The 22921-nt window shown below is 38.5% G+C and overlaps 1 protein-coding gene across 4 annotated transcripts in view; it reads right to left on the bottom strand.

The window, feature by feature from the left end:
- Window positions 1–9995: 9995 nt before the first annotated feature.
- The window catches only part of Pold3 (DNA polymerase delta 3, accessory subunit), a 40298-nt gene continuing 27372 nt past the window's right edge, over window positions 9996–22921 (bottom strand). For 2 of the 4 annotated variants that reach the window (XM_046441963.2, XM_046441964.2), the window contains exons 9-12: window positions 22055–22161; window positions 17393–17511; window positions 15736–15814; window positions 9996–10722 (exon numbers count right to left, since the gene is read on the bottom strand). In XM_046441963.2, coding sequence (XP_046297919.1) covers window positions 10520–10722; window positions 15736–15814; window positions 17393–17511; window positions 22055–22161 — 508 coding nt within the window. In that variant the 3' untranslated portion in view covers window positions 9996–10519. The other 2 variants (XM_046441967.2, XM_046441965.2) reach the window with 2 other exon arrangements.

Here is a 22921-nt window from a genome sequence, read left to right as displayed (position 1 = left end):
CTCTCTAGCCTTAATTTGAGCACTACCTCCCTGTTGATCAGTGTGCTCCAACCACATGCCCACCCAGGACCTTCACATACACTGTTCCTCTGCCTGAAATTCTTTGCCTGACCAACACCTCATGATCTCTAAAGTCTGAACTTAAGTGCCATTTTCACCAGGAAATCTTCACTGACAATTCCCAATGTGGTTAGGTCCCCCATTAGATACTCTAACCACATTGGGAGAGGCAGTTTTAAACTTCATTCATTCGATAAATATTTTCTAAGAACTCACTTTGTTCCAGGTACTGTCCTAGGTGCTGGAGATAGAATGATGGACAAGACAATCCCTGCCTTCCTGGAGATTATACTGTGAGAGAGGGGATGGCCAATAAGCAAATAGAGAAATAATAGCTAAGAAAAGTGCTATGAAGAGAAAGGTGCTCTGTGGACAAGTCACATAACCAGCAAGCACTCAAACCTCTGCTTTCTGCTTCCAAGTGTAGGGCTCTTTCCACTACACCACGCTGTCTGCCTGAAGTAAACAAACAAAACCATAATTTATGAGTCTCCCTCAGCTGCCTGTGTGTGCACTTGGTGGGGTGAAACCCTCATGCTGTCCATGAAAGAGGGCCAACATCATCAGAAGCAGCAGCTGACTGGCTTGCTTACTAAAGCAGGTGTCACAGCACTGGCCAGCCTGGCCTCTGCTGCCTTGAAACTTCACATCTGGCATCCAAAGAGAGGAGTGTGTTTAAATAAAACAGCTATTGAAAGAGTGAATTGAGGGCTGGAGTTGGCTGGTCTCAGGGAATGATGCAAACCACAAGGGGACAGTACTCAGGAGGTGAACAGAAAAAACAGATGGGCTCAAACTGCAAGCGTGACTATTGCCTGGGCACCCCATATATCACTGGGGGAGGCTTCTTTGCTGCTGGAGACCTGTTTATTTTTTCATTAATCAAGGTACCCTCTGATTTCTGAAGTTAGGGGAAACATTTCAGGTAGAAATTGCAACAAGTGTATTCTGTATGCATGTAGAATAACACAGCTCACCTAAATCAGATGTGCTAGTGGATCATAGTCACAATTTGACAAGTGAGCAGAACTACAAAGATATGCACTGAAAGATTAAGTCCAACAGCACCTCTCCTTACTTTGATGTAACATCCGTTCTGATAGTTATATGTGTTGTCTATAAATAAACTGGGCATTCTAAATTAAAACTTAATGAAGTATGACATCTTATTTTTATCACATGGATAAGATTTAAGCCCAAGGAATTGTTTGGAAATTAGTAATAGTTAGCACTTGTTGACCAACCACTACAAACTGGGCAATTTAAGTCTAATCCTATAGTAACCTTGAGGTAGGTGTAGATTCATCTTACAGGTGAGCAAAGTGAAACCTGGAGAAATTAAGTGATTTTTCTGAAAAGTCAAGTTGATAATAAATGGGCACTGAGTTTCACTGTGTCTCTGAAGTCATGGGGGTATTTCATGCAGGAACTTCAGGATGGTTGTTCCCATATTTTAGGGAAGAACATAGGGGTTTATAGCAAAAACAAAAAGACAACAACAAAAAAAACCTTACTACTAGAGAAAAATCATATCAAAGTACCAAGTGTAACAGCCATCCAGTGAAGGCCTAATATGAACACCAATTATGATACATAAGACTGCTGACTGCATTCCATGCCGTTGGGTAAGACTCATATCAAGAATGAATAACAGGATAGTCTGACTCTTAAATCCTAGCTCTTCCACATTCTAGCTGGGCAACTTCTATAGCACTGAACTTCCTAGTTTATGAAATAGGGCTAACTACATCTCACAAAATTGTTAAGAATTAAATGATATAAAGTGTATGAAAGCTCCTAGAAATACAATAGGTGTCTGATAAACATGAATTCAGTTGACCAGTCTGAGACCATGGTTCACTTTGGCCCAAAGAATTCCAGGGAGATGCAGTCAGTTCCAGCTCTAAATCAGAGTGTGTGCATGTGCGTCAGAAAAGGGCCTACATGAATCCTGAGTGGAACCGTGGAACCAATCCCATCTCCATGCTTTAACTAGGACCATGGCTCAGGGAAGAGCCAGAGGATTTCCAAGCGTGAGATGACCCAGCAAAAGGCTAATCATTCAACACTGAAGTCATTTCTAATACTCTCCTGTCCTGAGTTTCCAAGGGGATCAAGGGAGTCATCTGCCTAAAAGGGAACAAAATTCAACTTTGAATTATTTTCCTCTACTTGTTCTATCTCAAGATGTAGATGCAGTTTGGCTCTTCATACCAGTAGTTTTCACTCCAGTTGACTAAGGGTGATTTTTTTTTACAAATCTGAGATGTCAAAATTCTTCCTCTGTCTATAAAGCAAAGTCTAAACTACTTAACAAAGGCCTATGATCTGGACTCTGCCTATTTGGCCTCATAATGCATTATTCTGCCTTTTACCAAGTCATTTTTTTAACTCTCCGAATATTCCATGCTTTCTCAAGAGCCAGTTCCCTCAGCCTGGAACGCCCTTCTCACTTTTCCATCTGGCAAACTCATTCTTCTCAAGACTAGTTTAAGTACTTCTTCCTCTGTGACTCCTTCCTTAACCCCTCACCAGTCACAGGCAACCCTTATCTGGGTCCTTGGGCACACACCTTCTTTACACAAGACCAGGGACATGTTATATAGAAAGAATACAGGCTTCAAATCAGAAAGAATAGAATCCAAATTTTGGCCCTCTCTCCAGGGAAGCCAAAACACCAACCAGAGGAGAGAAAGCTTTAGCCTCTAACCTAATATATGGTCCACCAGTGTCATCTTCTGCATATGGAAACAAGACACAGGAGATTGCAGCCAAAAGGTTCAGTGTCCTGAACCATTGGCAAGATCATCGCATGAGGTTGACAATTTTAAAGGTATAATTCAGTTTGCTCCCTTTGTTATAAGTGATGGTGAGTCTGTATCCATGCAGGTTTGCTAATCACAAGCATTTAAATATTCTAGTGCTTCTAATTTTTCATTAAAAATCTATTATTAAAAATAAACGTGGGCTGGGTCTATAGTTCAGTGGCAAGCACTTGCTTAGCATGCATGAGGCACTGGGTTCAATCCTCAGCATCACATAAAAATAAACAAATAAAATAAAGGCATTCTATCCATCTACAACTACAAAAAAAATTTCAAAAATAAAACAAACAAACAAAATAAACATGTCAGCCTGGGGATATAGTTCAGTTGGTAGAATGCGTGCCTTGCATGCACAAGGCCCTGGGTTCAATCCCAGTACCACACACACACACACACACACACACACACACACACACACAAAAGTCTTGCTAGGCATTGTGACAAACACCTGTAATTCCAGCAATTCATGAGGCTGAGGCAAGAGGATCACAAGCTTCAGGTCAGCATCAGCAACTTCGCTAGACCCTTTCTAAAAAAAAAAAAAAAAAAGGAGGGGGACTGAGTAGTTGAGCACCCTTGGGTTCAATCCCTGGTATCAAAAAATACAAAAATAAATTCTTTGCCACTTACTGGGAAAATTATAACTCTCTGAGCCTTCCTGTCTTCATTTGCAAATAAAGCATTATGAGGATAAGAGAAAGTGTGTTTAAATATCTAGCAAATTTTGGACCATGGTAAGCATTTGAAGGGCAGGTACTGGGGATTAACCCAGAGGTGCTTTACCACTGAGCTACATCCCTAGCCCCCACCCCCCATTTTTTTTTTTTTTTTGAGACAGGGTCTTGCTAAGTTCCAGGTGATGGTAATGCTAAATTGCTGGCATGACCTTCAACTTGTGATCTTTCTGCCTTAGCCTCCCAATTCACTGGGAATACAGGCATGTGTCACTATGCCCAGCTAAGCATTTTTATAAATGCTATGAAATCTGTGAAATGCAACAACATGCACATGTTTTTGTTTTTTCAAAAGACTGTCAGTTCTAAGAAGGCAGAGAACTTGTTATCTGTTTCTCTTAAATCCTCCATAGCAGACACCAGGGTTGTTGGGCCAAACAGTAAGCATTCAAATACTCAAAGCACACTTACAAGTGGACCACACATTTTCCCTAGGAGTTGATATACTGTGATAAGCCACACGATACAAAGTCTGACGACCCAAGTTCCAGTTTTATTTCATTCCCTTACAGTGAGATGTTTGTTAAGCTAGCACAACTGCCTGGGCTTGTTTTCTGCAAAGTGTGGACAAGAAATACCTTGTAGGATTTCTTTTTTTACTTGCTGATGGACCTTTATTTTATTTATTTTCATGTGGTGCTGAGGATCACACTGAGTGCCCCACACATGCTAGGCAAGCACTCTACCACTGAGCCACAACCCCGGCCCTTCTAGGATTTCTTAAGGATGAAATAAGAGAAAAGTAAAACATCATAAATGTAGATGATAAATATCATAGATAAATTTAGACTATATCTAAGAGGGACAAGAGAAATACTCTTATTAGGTGTTATGGTTTACAGGATAATGATTCTACCTTCTGTGTCTCTCACCCCAGAACAGACTTAAAAAGCTGTCTACCATCATTATTCTGCTTACATGCCTTTGAAACTTGAAGAAGTATCCCAGGAAAACAAGATTTTGATATTCAAAATGAAGACCAAGACCCTGGCCTAAACCAGGGGTCACTTTCCTACCTGTGAACTATAGCATGGCTTAAATAGGGTAAAAAATGCCAAATTCCTTTTTGATTTTTTTACAATGCTTAAATCAAAGGCAAGGCGAAGAATTAATATTTTCAGGAAAACTGAAACCAATTAAATGGATAATGTAGGGAACTATACTCTATTTAGAATCATTTCCTAATGATCTAAAATTCATCAGAAAACTTTATTTTATTCTAGTCTCTTTAAATTCTTCTTAACATTTATTAGTCTACTTATCTAACTTTGTAACTTAGTAAGCTTGGTATACTGAACATAATTGAATCTTTGTTTATAGATTCAGGACCATTTGGCAGGGATGCTGTAGAGGACTCAAGCAAGCATCAGACGAATGGTTGACTTAGATAAACATTTAGATTGCCTTCAAATCTGACAACCTGGTATCTAAACAACTAGGTTGACTTTCACTTATAAAAATGAACATTATCAAATGGTATGGAAGTATAAACTAATATATAGCCAAGAGGGGATATAGCAGTGTTAAACTAATGGAGTTAAATTGTTAAGATTTAAATCCTTGCTTTGCTACTTACACTATCTCTGTGATCTTGAGCAAACTATCTCAGTTTCTTCCTATGCAAATGGGAATAAAAGTACCTATCTCATAGGGCTGCTAGGATTAAGAGTGAATGTATCTCATGTGCTTAAAACACTGCCTGGCACATAGTAGGTGCTCAAAAAATTCTGCTTTGTATTGTTTAATACTAGGGACTGCCTACTCATGCATTATTTCACGAAAGCCTTAAAACAACCCTTTAAGGCAGGTGGCAGCTCATTTTAAAAATAGGGAAACTAAATTTCACAAAGGATGAGCCTACAGCCAGTGTTGGAGGCTTTCTGCCTCCCAAGACTATTGTTTCCATCATAGCACCCAGCTTCCCCCCAAAACTGTTGATATACAAAATTGAGTTGAACTGGTGCTGAATCAGTATATATCCTATAAATTGTCTTTTGAGATAATCCTACTAACTGCTTGCTTTCTTGTCAAGACTCTAATTCTCTAATAAGAAATAACTTCATTAGAGATTCACCTCATCATGTTTTATGTATGTTATGAGCGTATAAATGGTGAGTAAAGTTTGAACAATTAGATAAAATCCACTAAAATGGTGAACCTTCCTCGGCTGTTCCTATCTTAAATCCTTTGATGTTCTCTGCATAGAACTATGAGAATTTGCTCATTATGATGATGCCAGTTCTTTTCTGAATTATTAAGTCCCTTGTCTACCACTCATCTACGCACTGTCTCAAGTGCTGTTATGTGTATAGACCCTATACTCCAAAATGGTAACTTCCAGGCTCTTGTAAAATCCCTAAAGTATCTTTTCCAGGACTAAACATAACTAGCATTCAAGAACCACTTAATAATGGGCTGGGGATGTGGCTCAAGCGGTAGCACGCTCGCCTGGCATGCGTGCGGCCCGGGTTTGATCCTCAGCACCACATACAAAACAAAGATGTTGTGTCCGCCGAAAACTAAAAAATAAATATTAAAAATTCTCTCTCTCCCTCCCTCCCTCCCTCACTCTATCTTTAAAAAAAAAAAAAAAAAAAAAAGAACCACTTAATGCTTTGAATTTGAATGATTCAAAGCAGACACTAAACAAAGCAGTTTTTCCATTCTTCAAGAACAGTCCAGGAAATGACATGCCATATGGAAGAAGAATCTTGAGAAAGAAAACCTAAAAGACAAGAAGAAAAAAGCTAAAGAAGGACTGGCCATGATGAACTCTGAGCATTAAAAAAGAAGGTGGAGAGAGCCAAGGGAGGCCTTCAAGAAACAAGGAGTCTGGCAGAAGCAGGAGAGAAAAATAAAGGAGGAGGAGGAGTTTGGGGAGTCAGACAACATTTAAGGTTTGAAATGGAAGGGGAACTCTAGAGTTAGGTAGGTTCTGATCCAATGGAAAATTATTGGATCAGAAGCCTTACCAAGTTACTCTGGCTGAGGAACCTGGGTGGCAATGTGTGGGTGGCCCACACTTAAGAACATAAAAAACTGGACACAGATACAAGCAGAGAGAAGTGTCATGCAGCAGGGAGTGGCAAGAGTCAATCCTAAATGCAGTCATTTGGGTACAATGTGCCCTTCAGAGAGGGCATGGTGACAGCATGGTCTAATTTACAGAGCTGCCAGGGCAATAACTCAGAAAGCAATACTGCCTTCTCACGACAAAACGAGGCAGCCCCTGAATGTTTCATGGTGGTAAAAGCTGCATTACAGCATATGAGATCCCGGAACCAATGAAAAGAGACAAGTTTACCAAAACGAGTCTTGACACAGAGTACATTTCTGGCAAATACATTATTAGGCACTCCTTCTACTCATGTTCTGAAGAAACTATTTAGTTTCCTTATAAGGCCCTTCTCCTCAGCTCTCCCCTGTATAACTACTATGTCTTCTTAAAGAAACAAAGATAGAAAAGGAAGAGAACTGTTCCACTCACCCCTTCCCCCCACACCACACTCCCTCAGTGTTTTTTTAGGAAGTAGAGTAAGGTTGCTTTGTCATTGAGAGTCTCAGAGGCTTACCAGCTTATGAAATCACTTTTAAAAAACCCATTCTGCTAAAGAATTCTAAATTGATGAGGAAAGATAAGGGAAACAATACAACTTTCTATGCTGGCTGCCAGAATTAAGCAGCATGTTTTAACCATGAGAGGTTTCTTTAATCCTGTTAAAACTTTACTACTACTAGACCTAAAACTTTACTACTACTAGACCCAAGACACAATGTACCAATGTGGGTGAACACACTATCATGGCATACCTAATCACCTTGGGTGCCAGCTGCTACTCTTAACTGATAATCAACTTCTAATGTTACTCCTTAAAATCCTCCAGTTGGCCCTCATTATCCAAAATAGAATCCAAACTTCTCAGCAGCACCCCAACTTCACTTCTCATATATTTCCCATTCTCAAATTCTACAGCCCATCTCCCCCACCAAAAAAAAAAAAAAAAAAAAAAAAAAAAAAAATCTAAAAGCCATGCTCCTTTCCCTGGAAATTCCTGTCCATTCCTCTAGCTTGGTAAAAATCCTACTCGATCTTCAAAAAATTGGCTGGTTTCCCATCCTTCAGAAAGATTGCTTTGACACCCACCGTTCTATGAACTTTAGAGGACCCTGTGCTTATTGTCACTGTACTTGCATATGGTACTGTTCAGTGGCTTGTCTCTTCCACTGCATCCTGAGGAAAAGATACAAATTTTATGGTTTTTATTATATCTTCTAGTGCCCAAGTCAGAGTCCTGATTCATAGTAGATACACAATGAGTGTTTTAATGAATAGTAAATATTCCCATCTATAAATCTCACTTTCTTCCAACAACAAAAATCCACTCTTTAAAGTCTGTCATAAAATAGGATAACTGTCTTCCCCCCTTTGACCAGAACAGCTGTACAGCCAAAACAGCTGACAGTATACCATTTGGGTTAGATCCTTGATAACTTTCAGGAAGCTGATAGCTGATTGCATCATTCATGACATCAGAAAGGAGGTCACCATCTGCAGAGTAGCTATGCGGTTGCCACTGTGTACCAATGCTACATATACATTACTTCAATCTTGACAATCCACAGTAACTCATTTTAGCTCTATTTTGTTAAAGAACCCGAGGCTCAAAAATTTGCCCAAGGTCACACACAGCTAGCAAATAATGAAGCCAAACTAATATAATGTGCAAAGTCAGGACTAGATTTTCTTCTAAATGAACTAAAAAATGAGGTTGGCTGAAAGTAAGATTTCCCACAGGGCTGAAAAAATGATGAAGGAAGCAAATAACTTGTCCATCTCAGACTATGGGTATGCAGTTTTAACAACATAAACTGAAAACCAGTCTTGTTTCTGTTCGGAGTTTAGATAATTGCACATACTGCTGTCTGGCCTGTCAAATAACAGACTCATCAGATATTAGGTTTGAAGCACTGTTTTAAAACAACTTCTCAAATTTATTTAACTCATGTGGATAACATGGTAGAGTATTTTGTATAAAAAGTAAAGGAGAGGAAAAAAAAGCCACCACTCAATACTAACTTAGCCTCATAGACAGCTCTGAGTTTAGGCAGCATGATGGACATAGAAATCACAGGACTTGCATTATCCCTTGAAAGATGAAACTCCAACTAGCAACAGATTTTTCCAATTCAAATTCAGTTTTATTAGAGATCCCAGCATAGTAATTAAAAGAAAAAAAGACTAGATTTTTGCTTTTTAATTTTCCATTCCTATTTTAAAAAAATGACTAGAGGCAATGACAAAAATAACTGTTATAAGGCATTTTTCTCCAGAAGTTGTCTGTCAAGCTTTAATTCCAGGCTTTCCATCCTTTTCATTTTAAAAAGAAAGGGTTTGGGAGCAAGTCAGCCTTGGATTCAGCTTGCTATACAAAGCCTCTGCATTCTCAAGTCCTAGACATACTGCCAGCACTCATCTCCCAGACCTCTGGCCTTAATCAAGTCCATGCTTGGGTGCTAAAGAAGCTCATGTTAACCCAAGGTCAGTCACAATCCTAACCTTCAACAATAGACAGCTGATTGCATCACTTATGATATACACCAGGCTGAGGCGGAAGGAACAGGTCAGCCATCCCTTGTCTGCTATGGGTGAGTCACATCAGAAGTTGAGCCTGGTTTCCCTTCCCCAGAGCTCACTGTGCAAGATCACTGCCACACCACCTCAGTCCACTATCTTACTGCCAGCCTAGCCACAGTGGAAACTGCTTGAAAGTTACTATATTGGAGTAGATGATTTTCCATAAGTACAAAAGAAAATGTTTCATTTATCGTTTAGACCTACCATTCAGCTTTTCCATTTCTTCTTAAGGAGCCTCTACTATTAGGCAATTAGGAGAGTTAAAAAGAAAGAGGAACAACATCTGTGTATGTGTGTCTTAAATTCTTTAACTTCCTGGCAAACTGCCATTTCTGAACATCCCATTTCCTTGAGAGGGACAAATTCTATGTACGTGTTGTACACTACATGTAGAAGTATTTCTCTTTTGTATCTTCATCTCACTGTATGGGTTCTCCTCTCTAGGTAATGAAAGTGGGAAGGTGGGGGAGCAAGAAACCACAAAGAGCACAGTATTCAGCATACCCCGTGTTAGCAACATGACAACTCCTCTAATATCATCCATGCTGACTCTAAGTAATTTCTGGTGGAGTTGGATACATCATTAAATTTCTATTTGTGCCCTGCCTGAGGCTTTTCCCTAACCACTAATTGCCAGGGAAGGTCTAGAGAGCTTTTGTGAAAGAAGCAGAATGCAAGCAATGTCCTGGGTCTGTAGCCAGGTGTCAGTGTACCATATAATGGAGGAAGGAGATTACAAGATGATTTTTGTTTCAGCTTTTAGTCCAACCAAGATTTAAGATTTACAGAAAACAGCTTTATGAGGCGAGGGGACAGAAATGTGGTAGTGGGGAGAGGAGAACACAGGAAGTAGTAAACACATCCAGTAGAATTCAGGGATAAAAACATCCACACAAGTTCACGGAACACAGAGGAACAAGAAGGAACACTTCCTGAACAGGGTACAGGGTGAGTGGGGCACAGTGGGTAATTATGAAACCTGTCAAATTAATTTTGAAGTGAATTGTCCTAGACAGGTCAAAGATTGTGCTTTAAAAATGTCATTAGAAGGTAACAGCTTTTTAAATATCCTTTTGCCTCCTGCTTCCAGATGACTCTTTTGGTTAAAAAACCAGAAATAATATAAACCTCACAGGTTAGAAGCACAGTCTTTTGATACTGGTGAGGTGAGGAGCTAGATGAACTTACATAGTAAGTGAGAGCGTTTATATTTCTTGGTCTTCTCCCTTGACCACTCCAAGTCTTTGACCTGCCAGAAATAGCAGTTATTTCCTCTGGAAGAAGCCAGTAATGGACACTTGTCGGTTGGCTTTGCCCAGAGCAGCAGTCCCTTTTTTGGGGCCCTTTCGTTCCTCTTTTGGCTCTTTTTTCACAGTCATGGCAGGAGGTCTTTGGACACAGGATGTCTTCGTCTTAAGCTCTTCTTCACTATCTGTGCAAGATTCACTCTCGTAAACTTTTTCAGTTACTGGAATAAGGGAAAAAATGGGGACATGGGTAAATGGAGTAATTTACCAAGAGAATGATATGTCTGCTTCCCACCCCACCCCATCCCTGAAACTGAACCTTTCTCCTATTGGGAGACCATATCTAGCTTCAGGTAGAAAGTACGTGGGCTTCTGAGCTTACATATCCCCCTAGCAAGGCTAAGAATTAACATTCATCCCTCCTTCCTCATGCCATTAAATGGGCCTTTATCATTAATTGGGTCCCATTCTAGGCTAGCTAACTTCTAGAGCTCTACATTTGAGTCATCAGTCTCATAGACACCTACTTATAATACCATGCTTTAACTGGTTCTATCTCTGTTATTCACAGAGCTTGCCTATTCCCATTGCCGGTTTTCCTGGTGTTAAAATTTCTGGCCCACTGAAGCCCCCACTCTGTCTGGTCAGGCTCACTGTCATGGACCCTCCTGGCTAGTTCCATCCTGATGTCATTCACACTCTGTACATCTTAAGCACAGAGAACTGGACATTAATTACTCAACAGTTCAGTTCTTAGTTTTGTGTGACTACAAAATAACCCAAGATTAAATACAAGTCTACATCATTAAGATAACTGTCCCAAGCAAATCCTAGCAGATGAAATACTTAGTAGTTTAAAGAAAGGGCAATAACAAAATGAGAAGCAAAGTTACTAGTTTTCTTCCTTCCAATCAGCTGAAGGCATAAGTTGTCTGTTCTGCCACTAAAATTCTGCAAATCCTTCTCCAGGGAAATTTGGAAAAGAACTACACCAGTGAGTAGTCATTCACTGTAAGCAAATCCTAAAGGGCTCAGGCAGAAACAGTGGTTTCTAACCATGATGTCACAGAACTGATGAGGATCTCTTCACTACTACTGTATTACATACACCAACCACAAGTCAAAGTACAATGCCACCTTTCTGCAACTTTAGAGACTGTAGCATCAATGCCATCTAAATTCTTTCTCAGCCTTTCTGGTTGCAGCAGGTGGTGGAAAACATCTTTTCTCAGATGAAAAGAGTATCTTAATATGTACAATAAATGCTCAAAGTATCAAAGTGTAAGGTATTTTCCCCATTAAAGAACATAACAGTTTTGAACTCTTAAATTACTAATAATTATTTCTAATATATTAGGTAACTTGTTCTAAAAGGCCTAGTCTTTGGAATCTAATATATCTGTTTTCTAATACCTAGTCTGTTACTTATATTCTCTCAAACTTTAACATTAGAATCATCTGGTGTGCTTGTTAAAACACAATACTGAGGGCTAGGGGTATGGCTCCGTGGTAGAGTACTTGCCTAGCATGTGTGAGGCACTGGGTTTGATTCTCAGCACTACATAAAAATAAATGAATAAATAAAGGTCCATCAATATCTTAAAAAAACAAAACAAAACAAAACACCACATTACTGGATTCTATCTCCAAAGTTTCAGATTTAATGGGTATGGGACAGGAACTGAGAACTTGCTTTTTTAACATGTTCCCAGATGACTCTGATGCTGCAGGTCTGGGGATGTTATTTTGTCATTGTCCTCCCCATCCCTGTTAAAATGGGGATAACACAGTTCCTCAGGATATATAGATAAGCCTAACAGTCTTTGGCAAGTACTCTTTAGTGCTACTTTTTTCCTGCACAATAGACTGTGCTAAAGGTCAAATGACTACTACCACTATAGCATTCCTTCACACTATCCATCTAATTCCATTAGGGTTGCATAATTAACAATCCCCTCCCTAAGAGTTCCTATATTTCTTTACTTTCAAGAGCCTAGAGCTTGCTTTGATGACTCCTACCAACTTAAATGCTAAGAAATTTATATATGTGTATATACATACACACAAACAGATACATATTTAAAGAATATCAAGTGTGTGTTTGATTTTTTGGTACTAGAGATTGAACCCAGAGGCACTTTACCACTGAGCCATATTCCCTCTTCACCCCCGACCTTTTTTTAAATATATCTATTTTTTAGTTGTAGTTGGACACAATACCTTTATTTATTTATTTTTATGTGTTGCTGAGGATCAAACCCAGAGCCTTGCACATGCTGAGCCACAACCCCAGCCCCATTTTTAAAAAATTTTATTTTGAGACAAGGTCACACTAAATTGCTGAGGCTGGCTTTGAACTTGTCATCTTCCTACCTCAGCCTCCTGAGTTCCTGGGATTACAGGTGTGTGCACCACCATGCATAGAATATCAAGTGTTTCTGAAGGCTTTGCTACTCAAATTGTGCTCCCCAGACTAGAGACATCAGAATTATTAGAAATGAAGAATCTTAGGTCCTACTCCTGGCCTACTGAACCAGAATTTCAATTTTAGCAAGATCTTTAACTAATGCATGTAGTCAGTAAAGTTTGAGAAATCTTCCAGTCTTTTTGAGAAAATACTTAGGGAATTTCCATGGACTACCTAATAGAAAGCAGGATCCCAGAACACCAACCCCATCTCACATGCATCTTCAAAAGCATTATGTAACTGGCTTAACGGGACAAAATTATGAGCTGTGATTTATTCGATATTTTAAATTAGCAAAGTCTGAAGAGCCATCTATAAAAAGGAAACCATTACTAATAGTTGGTGTATAAGCCATTGCTACTTCATAAACTATATTCTGTATTCAAATGGCAGCATGTCTGAAATATTATACTTCAGCATCAATTAGTTTGTTATTTCACTACTTCTTAATGAAGCCACTGGCTGCCTCATTGCCAATTTTGTGTAATACATTGCTTAGGGGAGTTAAAAAACAGCCAGGGCAGCACTGACAAAATTTCATAAGCAGCACACTCAGTACACCTTAAAAGCTAAAAGGCATGTTTCTATGTTCAAAGTTGTAGCCACTTAAAACTATAGGACAAAGGAGATTTGGACTTAAAAATCCCAAGTGTTTTAGCTGAACAACATGCTATCTTTCTCAGCTTCCATTAACAAAAATATTTGGGTTTTTGGTTATTACCAAATATCTTGTAAATAACCAAATATCTTTGGCTATTACCAGGTATCGTTTCCATTTAACTACTTGGCTCTTAGAAATCCACCTATGTCAGAGAGGAAAGCAGAACTCCTTTGTTGGTAACCAGAGCCAAAATTCATTAGGTTGAGTTTGGATTAAAAACCTTACCAAAACAGTGCAATGTTACCACAGTTTTCACTCTTGCATCCAAGGCTCTTAATAGTCCTCTCTGAAGACAGAGTGCAAAAAAGTCCATATCCTACATCTGGTCAAAACTTAAGTATTGTGTCTTGCACAAAGCAATAAGTAATTAGCCACAAATTCCTAATGAATTGTCATAAAGATATCTTTAACATTTTTTTTTGGTGGGGGGAGAGGAGGAAAAATCTGGCACTGGTGCTTTTGTTCTCTTTGAACTAAAAGAGGGAGGGGAAAAAAGACTAAGAAATTCAATTGTACATACATTTATTACCACCAATGGCCAAATCATTGTCTTGAAAATGAACTATATTAGAATACTGAAACCAAAAAACCAAACCAAAACAACAACAAAAAATAATAAAATAAACTCCCACTCAAAGTCAAGAATCCATAGACTTGTCAAAGAAATCAGGCATGAAAAACACAATAAGTCACAATAATAAACACAATAAATGGATTACATTTATAATGTGTCAATGTATATAATAATGTATCAAAATGCATTCTACTGTCATGTATAACTAATTAGAACAAATTAAAAAATTAAATAAAAAAAGAAATTTGGCATGAAAAAAGAATTCATACAGGTAAGGAATTGTATTACCTAATCACATGCTACCATCAAAATGGCAGGGGCTGGACTGGGGCTGTAGCTCAGTGGCAGAGTATTTGCCTTGCAAGTGTGAGGCACTGGGTTAGCTCCTCAGTACCACATTTGAAAAAATAAATAAATAAAGATACTGTGCCCATTTACAACTAAAAAAAATATTTTAAAATAGGGCAGGGGCTTTTTACGAGGAATGAGAAGTGGTAATTAATGGGATGAGGCACACGACAGATGTTTTCACAAGTTTTAATAACCACATTGCCTAGAAGTTGATTCTTCAAAGCTGATCAAACTTTTAAGACAGAAATTTGAACTAGAAAAGGAAATCAAGAAAGGGGGAAAAAAACCCTCTAGAAGATCCAAGATGTGGCTAGTGCCACAAGAGAGAGAAGTAATAATGATGGGTGCTCCGACTAACAAGAGGTTTATAAACCTAAATCTAAAACTCTTTCCAGACACAAAAGCACAGTATTGGGATCTGAGCATCTCATTGGGCCTCAAGTGCTAAATCCTAAATGCCTCACAGAAGTCTGGTCTGACTGTGGTAAGGGCAGAAGCAGCATTTTGCTTCTGAAGAATCAGCTAATGACTCAAAACTTGAATTCTAATTCCCTTCTGGGCCTTCATAACAAGCACATGCTTTTACCTAACATGGCTTACAAAGAGAAACAAAGGAAGCAATCTGGATGAGTCATACTCTTCTAAGAGCAAACGGGACCAAACACCAAAGACTCTTGATTCTCTCTTCAGAGTCTAATCATCTGTAGGTGCTTTTTCCCCCACTGTTCAAATTCAAGAAACAATCATTCTAAAACAACAAATGTTTCTCGATGTCTACGACAATATCTTAACTTTGTATTGTGATTTCCATCTTGAGTCTTTAAAGATAATTAATTACCTCACCTGAATCTTCATAACAACCCACATTCAGGCAAAGTATGTACCTGCCCTCTATTCTATAGATCAAATAACTCCCCACCAGAAATCACAAGACCTTTAGACAAGATCTCAGCACTTACTTTTATGATATATGGCCCAAATAAGAACCTGGGTGTTTTGACTATAGTTGCAGCATCTCTATACTTTGCTACTTAATGTGTGGGCTATAGACAAGCAACATCAGCACCACTTGGGGGTGAGTTATATACACATTCTGAGATGTACTGCTCTACATAGGATTATGGTACATCTCTGTGGTGAATAACTTTCTCTCTGGATTTGGAGCCCCAAATTTGTCTTACCTATGCAGCCTTCCTCATCCAAAAATGTTTTAGATTTCAGTACACGTTTTCGTTTTCTTTTGTTTTCTCCACTTGAACTCTAGAAGATCAGAGGAAGATCAGAGGATACAATGTTAAGTTGACAAATGAAGCTGTAGAGAAAAACAATGAAAGCTTTTTAATCGATAACAACCACTGCCCAGTATTCCATTATGATTTAAAAAGTTGAAAGAGGACCAACCCTACCACACAGATAAGTTAGATATACTATATGTACACATTTGATGTTTCAGTGACGTTGAGAAGGAAAGTAGCATGCTGAGGAAAGAACTGTATTCATTCTGCCAATAAGTTTTTGTGGTGCAGTACGGGCACCATGGTTAAAAAGACAAATTGGATAAGGATGTTAGTAGAAGACAGAGTCAAGGAGAGAGACCATTGCAATATACTGTGTAAGAGCTTTAATGGGGGCAGATATTAGAGAAGCACACAGCAATGGTCCTTAAATCAGACCAGGGATTTCTTAGTAAATGCCCAGGCCATAGACACTTGCCATGGTCAGCCTTGGCATTTCAATGGCATTACACCCACCAAGTTTAGACTGAAACAGGTGTTACTAATATTACTTTCCTCTTTACTCCATGGGTCTCTTTCATTCCCTCTTCCCTTCAGCTAAAGACAAAATCAGTGCAAGATTTAAATAAGTCTTAACGCAATGAATTAAGGAAAATATCACAAAGAAAAAAAACCTTGTCAGTGCCCATTCTCAACACTTCACTACCTACACTGATAAAGGCACGCACAGTTGAAGAGAATTCAAAACTGTATTTCCCCACTTGTTCTCATCCAGTTCTTTTCTTGAAGAACTTTACCAAAGCAACAAATGTTCATGAGTCCTTTGTTCCCTTCTATCTTTCACACTTTGCTCTGATGCAGGCATTACCTCTTTCTTTCCCTGCTTTTTGTGGTACTGGGGATTGAACCCAAGGATGCTGTACCACTGAGTTACCTCTCCAGACATTTTTATTTTTTTTGAGACAGGATCTCACTAAACTATAGCAGGACTTCTTTTTGCACAATTCCAACAGCAGCTGCACATCACAGCAGCCCTTGTACTAAAGGTTGTGGAAAACAAAACCGCTCCCCAAATCCATCTCTAACCTCCCCGCGACTGACCTTCAATAAATCTCCCTAGGCTGGGGATATAGCTCAGGGCTGGAGTTACTTGTCTAACATGTGCAAAGCCCTGGGTTCAAGCCTCAGTACCACAAAAGTAAAATAAAACAAAATAAAAGCTCCCTTCTAGCTGGGCACAGTGGTGCACGCCTGTAAACCCAGCGGCCTGAGAGGCAGAATCAGGAGGATCCCGAGTTCAAGGCCATTTAGTGAGGCGCTAAGCAACTCAGTGAGACCCTGTCTCTCAATAAAATACAAAATAGGGCTGGGGATGTGGTTCAGTGGTCAAGTGCCCCTGAGTTCAATCGCCGGTAACAAAAAAAACCTTCCATTTTGTGAGAAGAGAGGGAATACCCATTCTGGTCAATCTGTAGAGGAGCAAAATAAGAACCATGTACTGGCATTTGTGATTTTTACAGCAAGAGAAATGACTCAGAATAGTAACTGTAGATCCTTGGGCAATCAAGGATACATGGAAAGGAAGCCTCCCAGTGAAGTTTACCTTGACAGAAGGAGGCTCAGGTTCAGGCTCAGACTTCCATACGGGATCAGGAGATGGAGATACAGGAGGAGGTGGGGACGGTGACTTAGCTTCATAAGGCCCAGGAGAGTCTCGGAACGCTGAAATAATGGAACAAGCTAAGAGAACTACAAGCTTAGGCTGGTAGAACTTCTCCACTGGCATCTCTATGTCCAGCAAAGAAGACTTTGCAAACAGTAATTGAGGCCAACCAAGCACTCTGCAGTTATGAACTTATCTTTAAAATATACATTAATTTTGTACAACTAAAATCAAAGAATCAAAAATTATTAGTGCTAGAAGTACCTTAGAAGTCATTTTAGCTAAATGCTTTATTTTACAACTTGGTCAGGGCATGAAGTTGATTTATAAATATGAACTGATCACCTTCCATTTTTCATATATTTTACTTTACCCTCACAACCACCCTAAAAGACAGATACTATTTGCATATTACAACTGAGTAAAAAGAGGTTCAGAGAGATTCCTTCACTTGGCAAAGTCACACAGCTTGTAACTGAGACCAGAAGTTTTAAACCCAAGTCAGTCTGGTTGCACAGCCTTCCTAAGCCAACTATCCATGCCACCTAATGATTCATGACCAGACATTTTCTCTTTAGATCAAGTAAGTGTAAATAATCCTCAGATTACCCCAAATGCTCCATGCCAGTCTTTGTGATCTGAGGATTATTTGCAATCTTCTGAGGTGTTTGTAAGATTGAAAATTTCCTGCCGATGGTAAGAGCATGAACTTTGGGGGACAGATCATCTTTGAAATAAAAACTCAGTATTTTGTATGGGAACTATTTCCAGGCTTGTTCTGCTATACCGAGAGTGAAGAAAAGAACACTTTTAGGATAGAAATGATGTTATGGAAGTGGTATCACCTAAGAGTGCACCAAAGAGAACCCATCATTTCTCAACATTTGCAGAAACAGTGGTCCTAGCACAAGGCCCTAATAGAAGAAAAATGAAAATCCTCAGCTGACCTATTGCTTAATCACCACAAAGAAACTGCTGGTCAGGGGATTGGGTAGCTGCTTAGCCTCACCTGCTCCCTAAACTTCCTGGCTGCATTCAAACTCTTAGCACAAGTCTTGGATCTAAAATTCTCCCAACTGATTAGGTCAGCATTAAAAATTATGACAGTAGAGGGTTCAAGGCCAAATGACCTGAAGAGGTAAAGCAGAACAAGGGCCAGAATGAAACAATAAATTACACACTTTGAGTATGAAATGGGCCCCAAAACTTTATAAGTGCTGGGAAACAAAAGACAGAACATAAAGACAAAGAGGTCCAGCTATTAACCCAGCTCAGGGAAATTAGCACATGATGGGAGCCCAAGCAAAAGGAGTGTCACACCCCAAAACCAAGCACCCATTGTGCTAAAGCAATAGCTGTTAAGAACTGGGCCATAATGGCAGATGTGTTACAGTGGACAGAGGAAAGTTTAAGCAGCAAGGAAGCCAAAGAAAAGGAGTTTTGAGTACTCACAGTAATAAATTTACTTATTCTATTTCCAGTTCTGCAACCACTTGACTTATCCAAGGAAAACACTTAATCCCAGTAGCACCAGCTTAGACCCCTCTTACCACACTGCATTGCAGCTGTGTGTTTACCCACAACCACCCTCCAGACTCTGTGCTCCAAAGAGGCAGGGATGCCACAATTCCCCTGGCACCACAGAGCAATATTTTTTTTGTTTGTTTTTTAATAAAGAAAAATAATAATTTTCTGAACTAAATTTAGGATGAGGAACATCCAGGTTAAGGAAGACTCAGCACAGACTCTTCCTTTAACATGTCCCCAAGAGAAATATTATAATAAAGAAATATTGTGATCCCCCCTCATAAGAGAGAAGAGAACAGAGAAAGAATCAAGAGTCCTTAATAAAGAAGAAATTTCAACCCATGCCTGGAAGATGGAGAGCAGATGGGAGAAAAGTGACAAGGAATCATCAATTACATGATTCAGATGATAGAGATTACTATCTATTATAAAACTTCTGAGTTGAAATTATGTTTATCTACTACTTTGTTTAAACTTTAAAAAATATTTTAAGGAAGGGTAGAAAAAACACTAAAATTTTCTAGACTTTACAAACGCTAATCATTTTTTCTGATAAAACCCCACAAATCTCTACTATGTGTTTTAAACACCTAAGATTTCAAAAACATTTCTTAAAAAAATTTGCCCAGGGCTGGGGCTGTAGCTCAGCGGCAGAATGCTTGCCTAGTATGCATGAGGCACTGGGTTTGATCCTCAGCACCACATAAAAATAAACAAAAAAATAAAGGCATTCTGTCCATTTACAACTATTAAAAAAAAAATTGCCCACATTCATATGCTGGAATAGAATACAATGTCAGTTTGCCTTAGTACTTAACCATCAAGTCGAGCTTTCTAACTCAATATATTTTTAGTGACATAAACCAATGGAAGTTGGATGCATCCGTGTATTTTAAATATATTTATAGCAAATCTGCAACTCTTCAGATGAAAGATACTGAAGTAGTAAAACAGAACTTAAGCCAGGAAAGCAACTTTTGTTGGGGCAGAATAAGAACTGTGGTAAAACTAATTTCAGGGATCCAGCAATGGAACCACTTGTTTGTTAAGAGTCCTCTGGCAGAGATGGGTCATTAGAATTCCTGGAAAGCATTCGCAGCTTCCTAGGACCCAAGTTTTTAAAATATCTAGCCTTACCTTAAGAAAGGTATTTTAAAGATGAGGAAACAAGAAATTAAAGAAGTGAAGTCATCTGCCTAAAGTCACATAGTTAAGTGGTGCAGGGGAGATTTAAACACAGTCCAACTTCAAAGTCCTTACATTTCCTCCATTCTTGCTGCTTCCCTGCTAACTAGTAGCTTAAGATAGCTAACATCATATAATTAGTGCAACAGAAATAAAATGATAATATGTTAGAGGCTGTAAAGATTTAAAATAACACTGGCTTTGAGACAAAGAAATTTAAGAATAAAATGGCAGAGGTTTATAAATTTAGTCAGGGGCCAAAAAGTATCTTGCCAGGGGAGAATATTTGACAGCCTCTGGCTCTCTGTCATCTGTTACTTTAGGTTGCTCACCTCTATCACATTTCTTTACATTCCTTTCCAAACTAAATAGCTCCACCCATATTTCTAATCACCCATGGGTATTATTATTTTTGTGGGCTATGGATCAGAAACTAGGGAGAACATTTCAGAATTATGTAATGATGTTCAATCAACCATAGTAATTCCTTGATTTAAAGCTGACTCTCACTACTACTAGAGTATTTAGTGTTTTGTTTTGTTTTGTTTTGTTTTCTTCTCTCTTCTCCTTCTCCCAGTGGTGCTAAGGATTGAACCCAGAGCCTCACACCATGCTAGGCAAGTGTTCTACCACAGGAGTTACATTTCCAGGCTTAGCTTACCTTTTTTAAAAAAATATTTTTTTAGTCGTTGATAAAACTTTATTTTATTTATTTATATGCAGTGCTGAGAATCGAACCCAATGCCTCACACATGCAAGGCAAGTGCGCTACCACTGAGCCACAACCCCAGCCCCTTAGTTTACCTTTTAAATGTATATTAGGCTGATGGTTTACCCCTAAATCTGTAAGAATCAAAATGGTACTTCTACCCCAGAGATTCAACTTCTTAGGGCTATTTTTTAGATCTGTTCATTTGCAATACAGTCATCTACATATACAATTTGTTTCTTAACTCACTATTACTATCCTTTTGACAGCAATAGTAGGTTCCTCTTTTGCATTTTTTTTTTTGGCACTGGGAATTGAATCCAGGGCCTTGTGCACGCAAAGCAAGCACTCTACCAACTGAGCTATAACCCCAGTTCCTCGTTATTCTTTAATCCCTTTTACTATCAGTTTATTTGCATTGTGTATGTACTTTTTAGTGATACTGAACTCCTTTGGATTGGATTTCCCCCTAGCACCTAAAATGGTTTATGCCAGGAATTCTTGGAGAACTGATCATGATAGCTTAAGCTTTTCACCAACTGGTTTTACAAGCATGACTTTCAAGGTAGCATATCCAGCATATAAATTCATCCCAGCTATCTTTCTCTTTAGCCTCTCTATGTATACTTTCCTCTATATTATGTGGTATGATATCTTGGTTCTTAAGAATACTTGACATTCTTTTAAAAACCATATTAATTTTCCTGGCCAGAGTCTTGCTCTTATTCTGTTTGCTTATCTAACATTGCCCATGGTCTAAAACTAGAAGGGTCCATAGTGACATTCCCTTTCAACAACATTTTTATCATGATTTTATTTCTATGGTGTGGAACACCAATATCCTCGGTTCCTAGAACATTACAATTCTTAAGATTCACAATAAGGTAGCCAAAGGAATACACCCCCTTAAAAAAAAAGAAAGAAAGAAAGAAAACGTATTAGACAGTATGTATACTAGTAGTACTTACCCTCTTTCCCTTTTTGTTGGTTATTTTGGCGAGTTACCAAAAGGTCATGGTTTTGGTCAAAAGGCTAAAGTAGATTTCAAACAAAAATAGATGCTATATTCTCTCAGTGCTAGGATTACTACTCTCATTATGACCCATAATAAATTACTTTTTAGCTCCTTCAGCATCATAAGAATTGATACTCTTAATAAAAAAATTAATAGCAATACCCACCTTCATCTTCACTGCTATCAGACTGAGGAAGTTTGATTCTTCGCCTCTTTTTCTTCATGATTTCAGTTTCCTTTGTTTCATCATCAGATAAATCTACTCGCTTCCCCCTGTTGCCATCAGGAATAAATTAAGCATGTTACATAGAGCAAAAATGTAAGTATTTACATGCTCCTATGAATCTCACTTTATAACTCATGGTCTTAATTCCAGAGGGTAGAAAAGAATAATCAAAGTATACCAATAAAGATTCTTTTTAAGGATATACTGTCAACCAACCATAGCTAGGTCACTTCAGAAGGTGACCAGAATAAAAAATTTCTCTAGCTCTCTTTAGACCACTGGCAACTGCAACCAGGTTATCAAGAATTTTTCTCAATGCTTTCTTACTTTCCCCATTGGCCTGTTAGTCATTTGACATGAATTAAATAAGCAGCTATTACCTATATATAAGGCTCTTTGCTTAAACACAGAGGATGCAAAGATCAGGAAGGAAAGACTGTTCTCAAGAAGCTCTGGCTGACATAACCAGCTATATAATACAATATAATAAATTTTAATGGAAAAAAAAGATACAAAGCATGACTATTACTTGAAAACTTTAAAATCTAAGTAAAAGTTCATCAGAAAAGAGAAATATTTTAAAGGGAAAAACCAATAGGAACAAAGACATGACATAAGGCCATAAGGTGATTCTTATGAATAATAAAAAAACCTAGACTTCATCTTGATATTATTTAGCTTCTCTGGATATTCCACCAAAATTCATTTAATCAACAAATAATTTATCCAGGGCACATCATGTATTAGAAATGAATAGGAATTAAGACACATCCTTTGTCATCAAGCACCTTATGTCTTACTTATTTT

This window comes from Marmota monax, unplaced genomic scaffold (assembly GCF_021218885.2).
Source record: "Marmota monax isolate L192 unplaced genomic scaffold, Marmota_monax_Labrador192_F-V1.1 WCK01_AAM20220418_F8-fsc00068, whole genome shotgun sequence".
Classification (NCBI taxonomy): domain Eukaryota; kingdom Metazoa; phylum Chordata; class Mammalia; order Rodentia; family Sciuridae; genus Marmota; species Marmota monax.
Note: the sequence above shows the minus strand (reverse complement) of the source record. Positions and strands in the feature narration are given on the sequence as shown.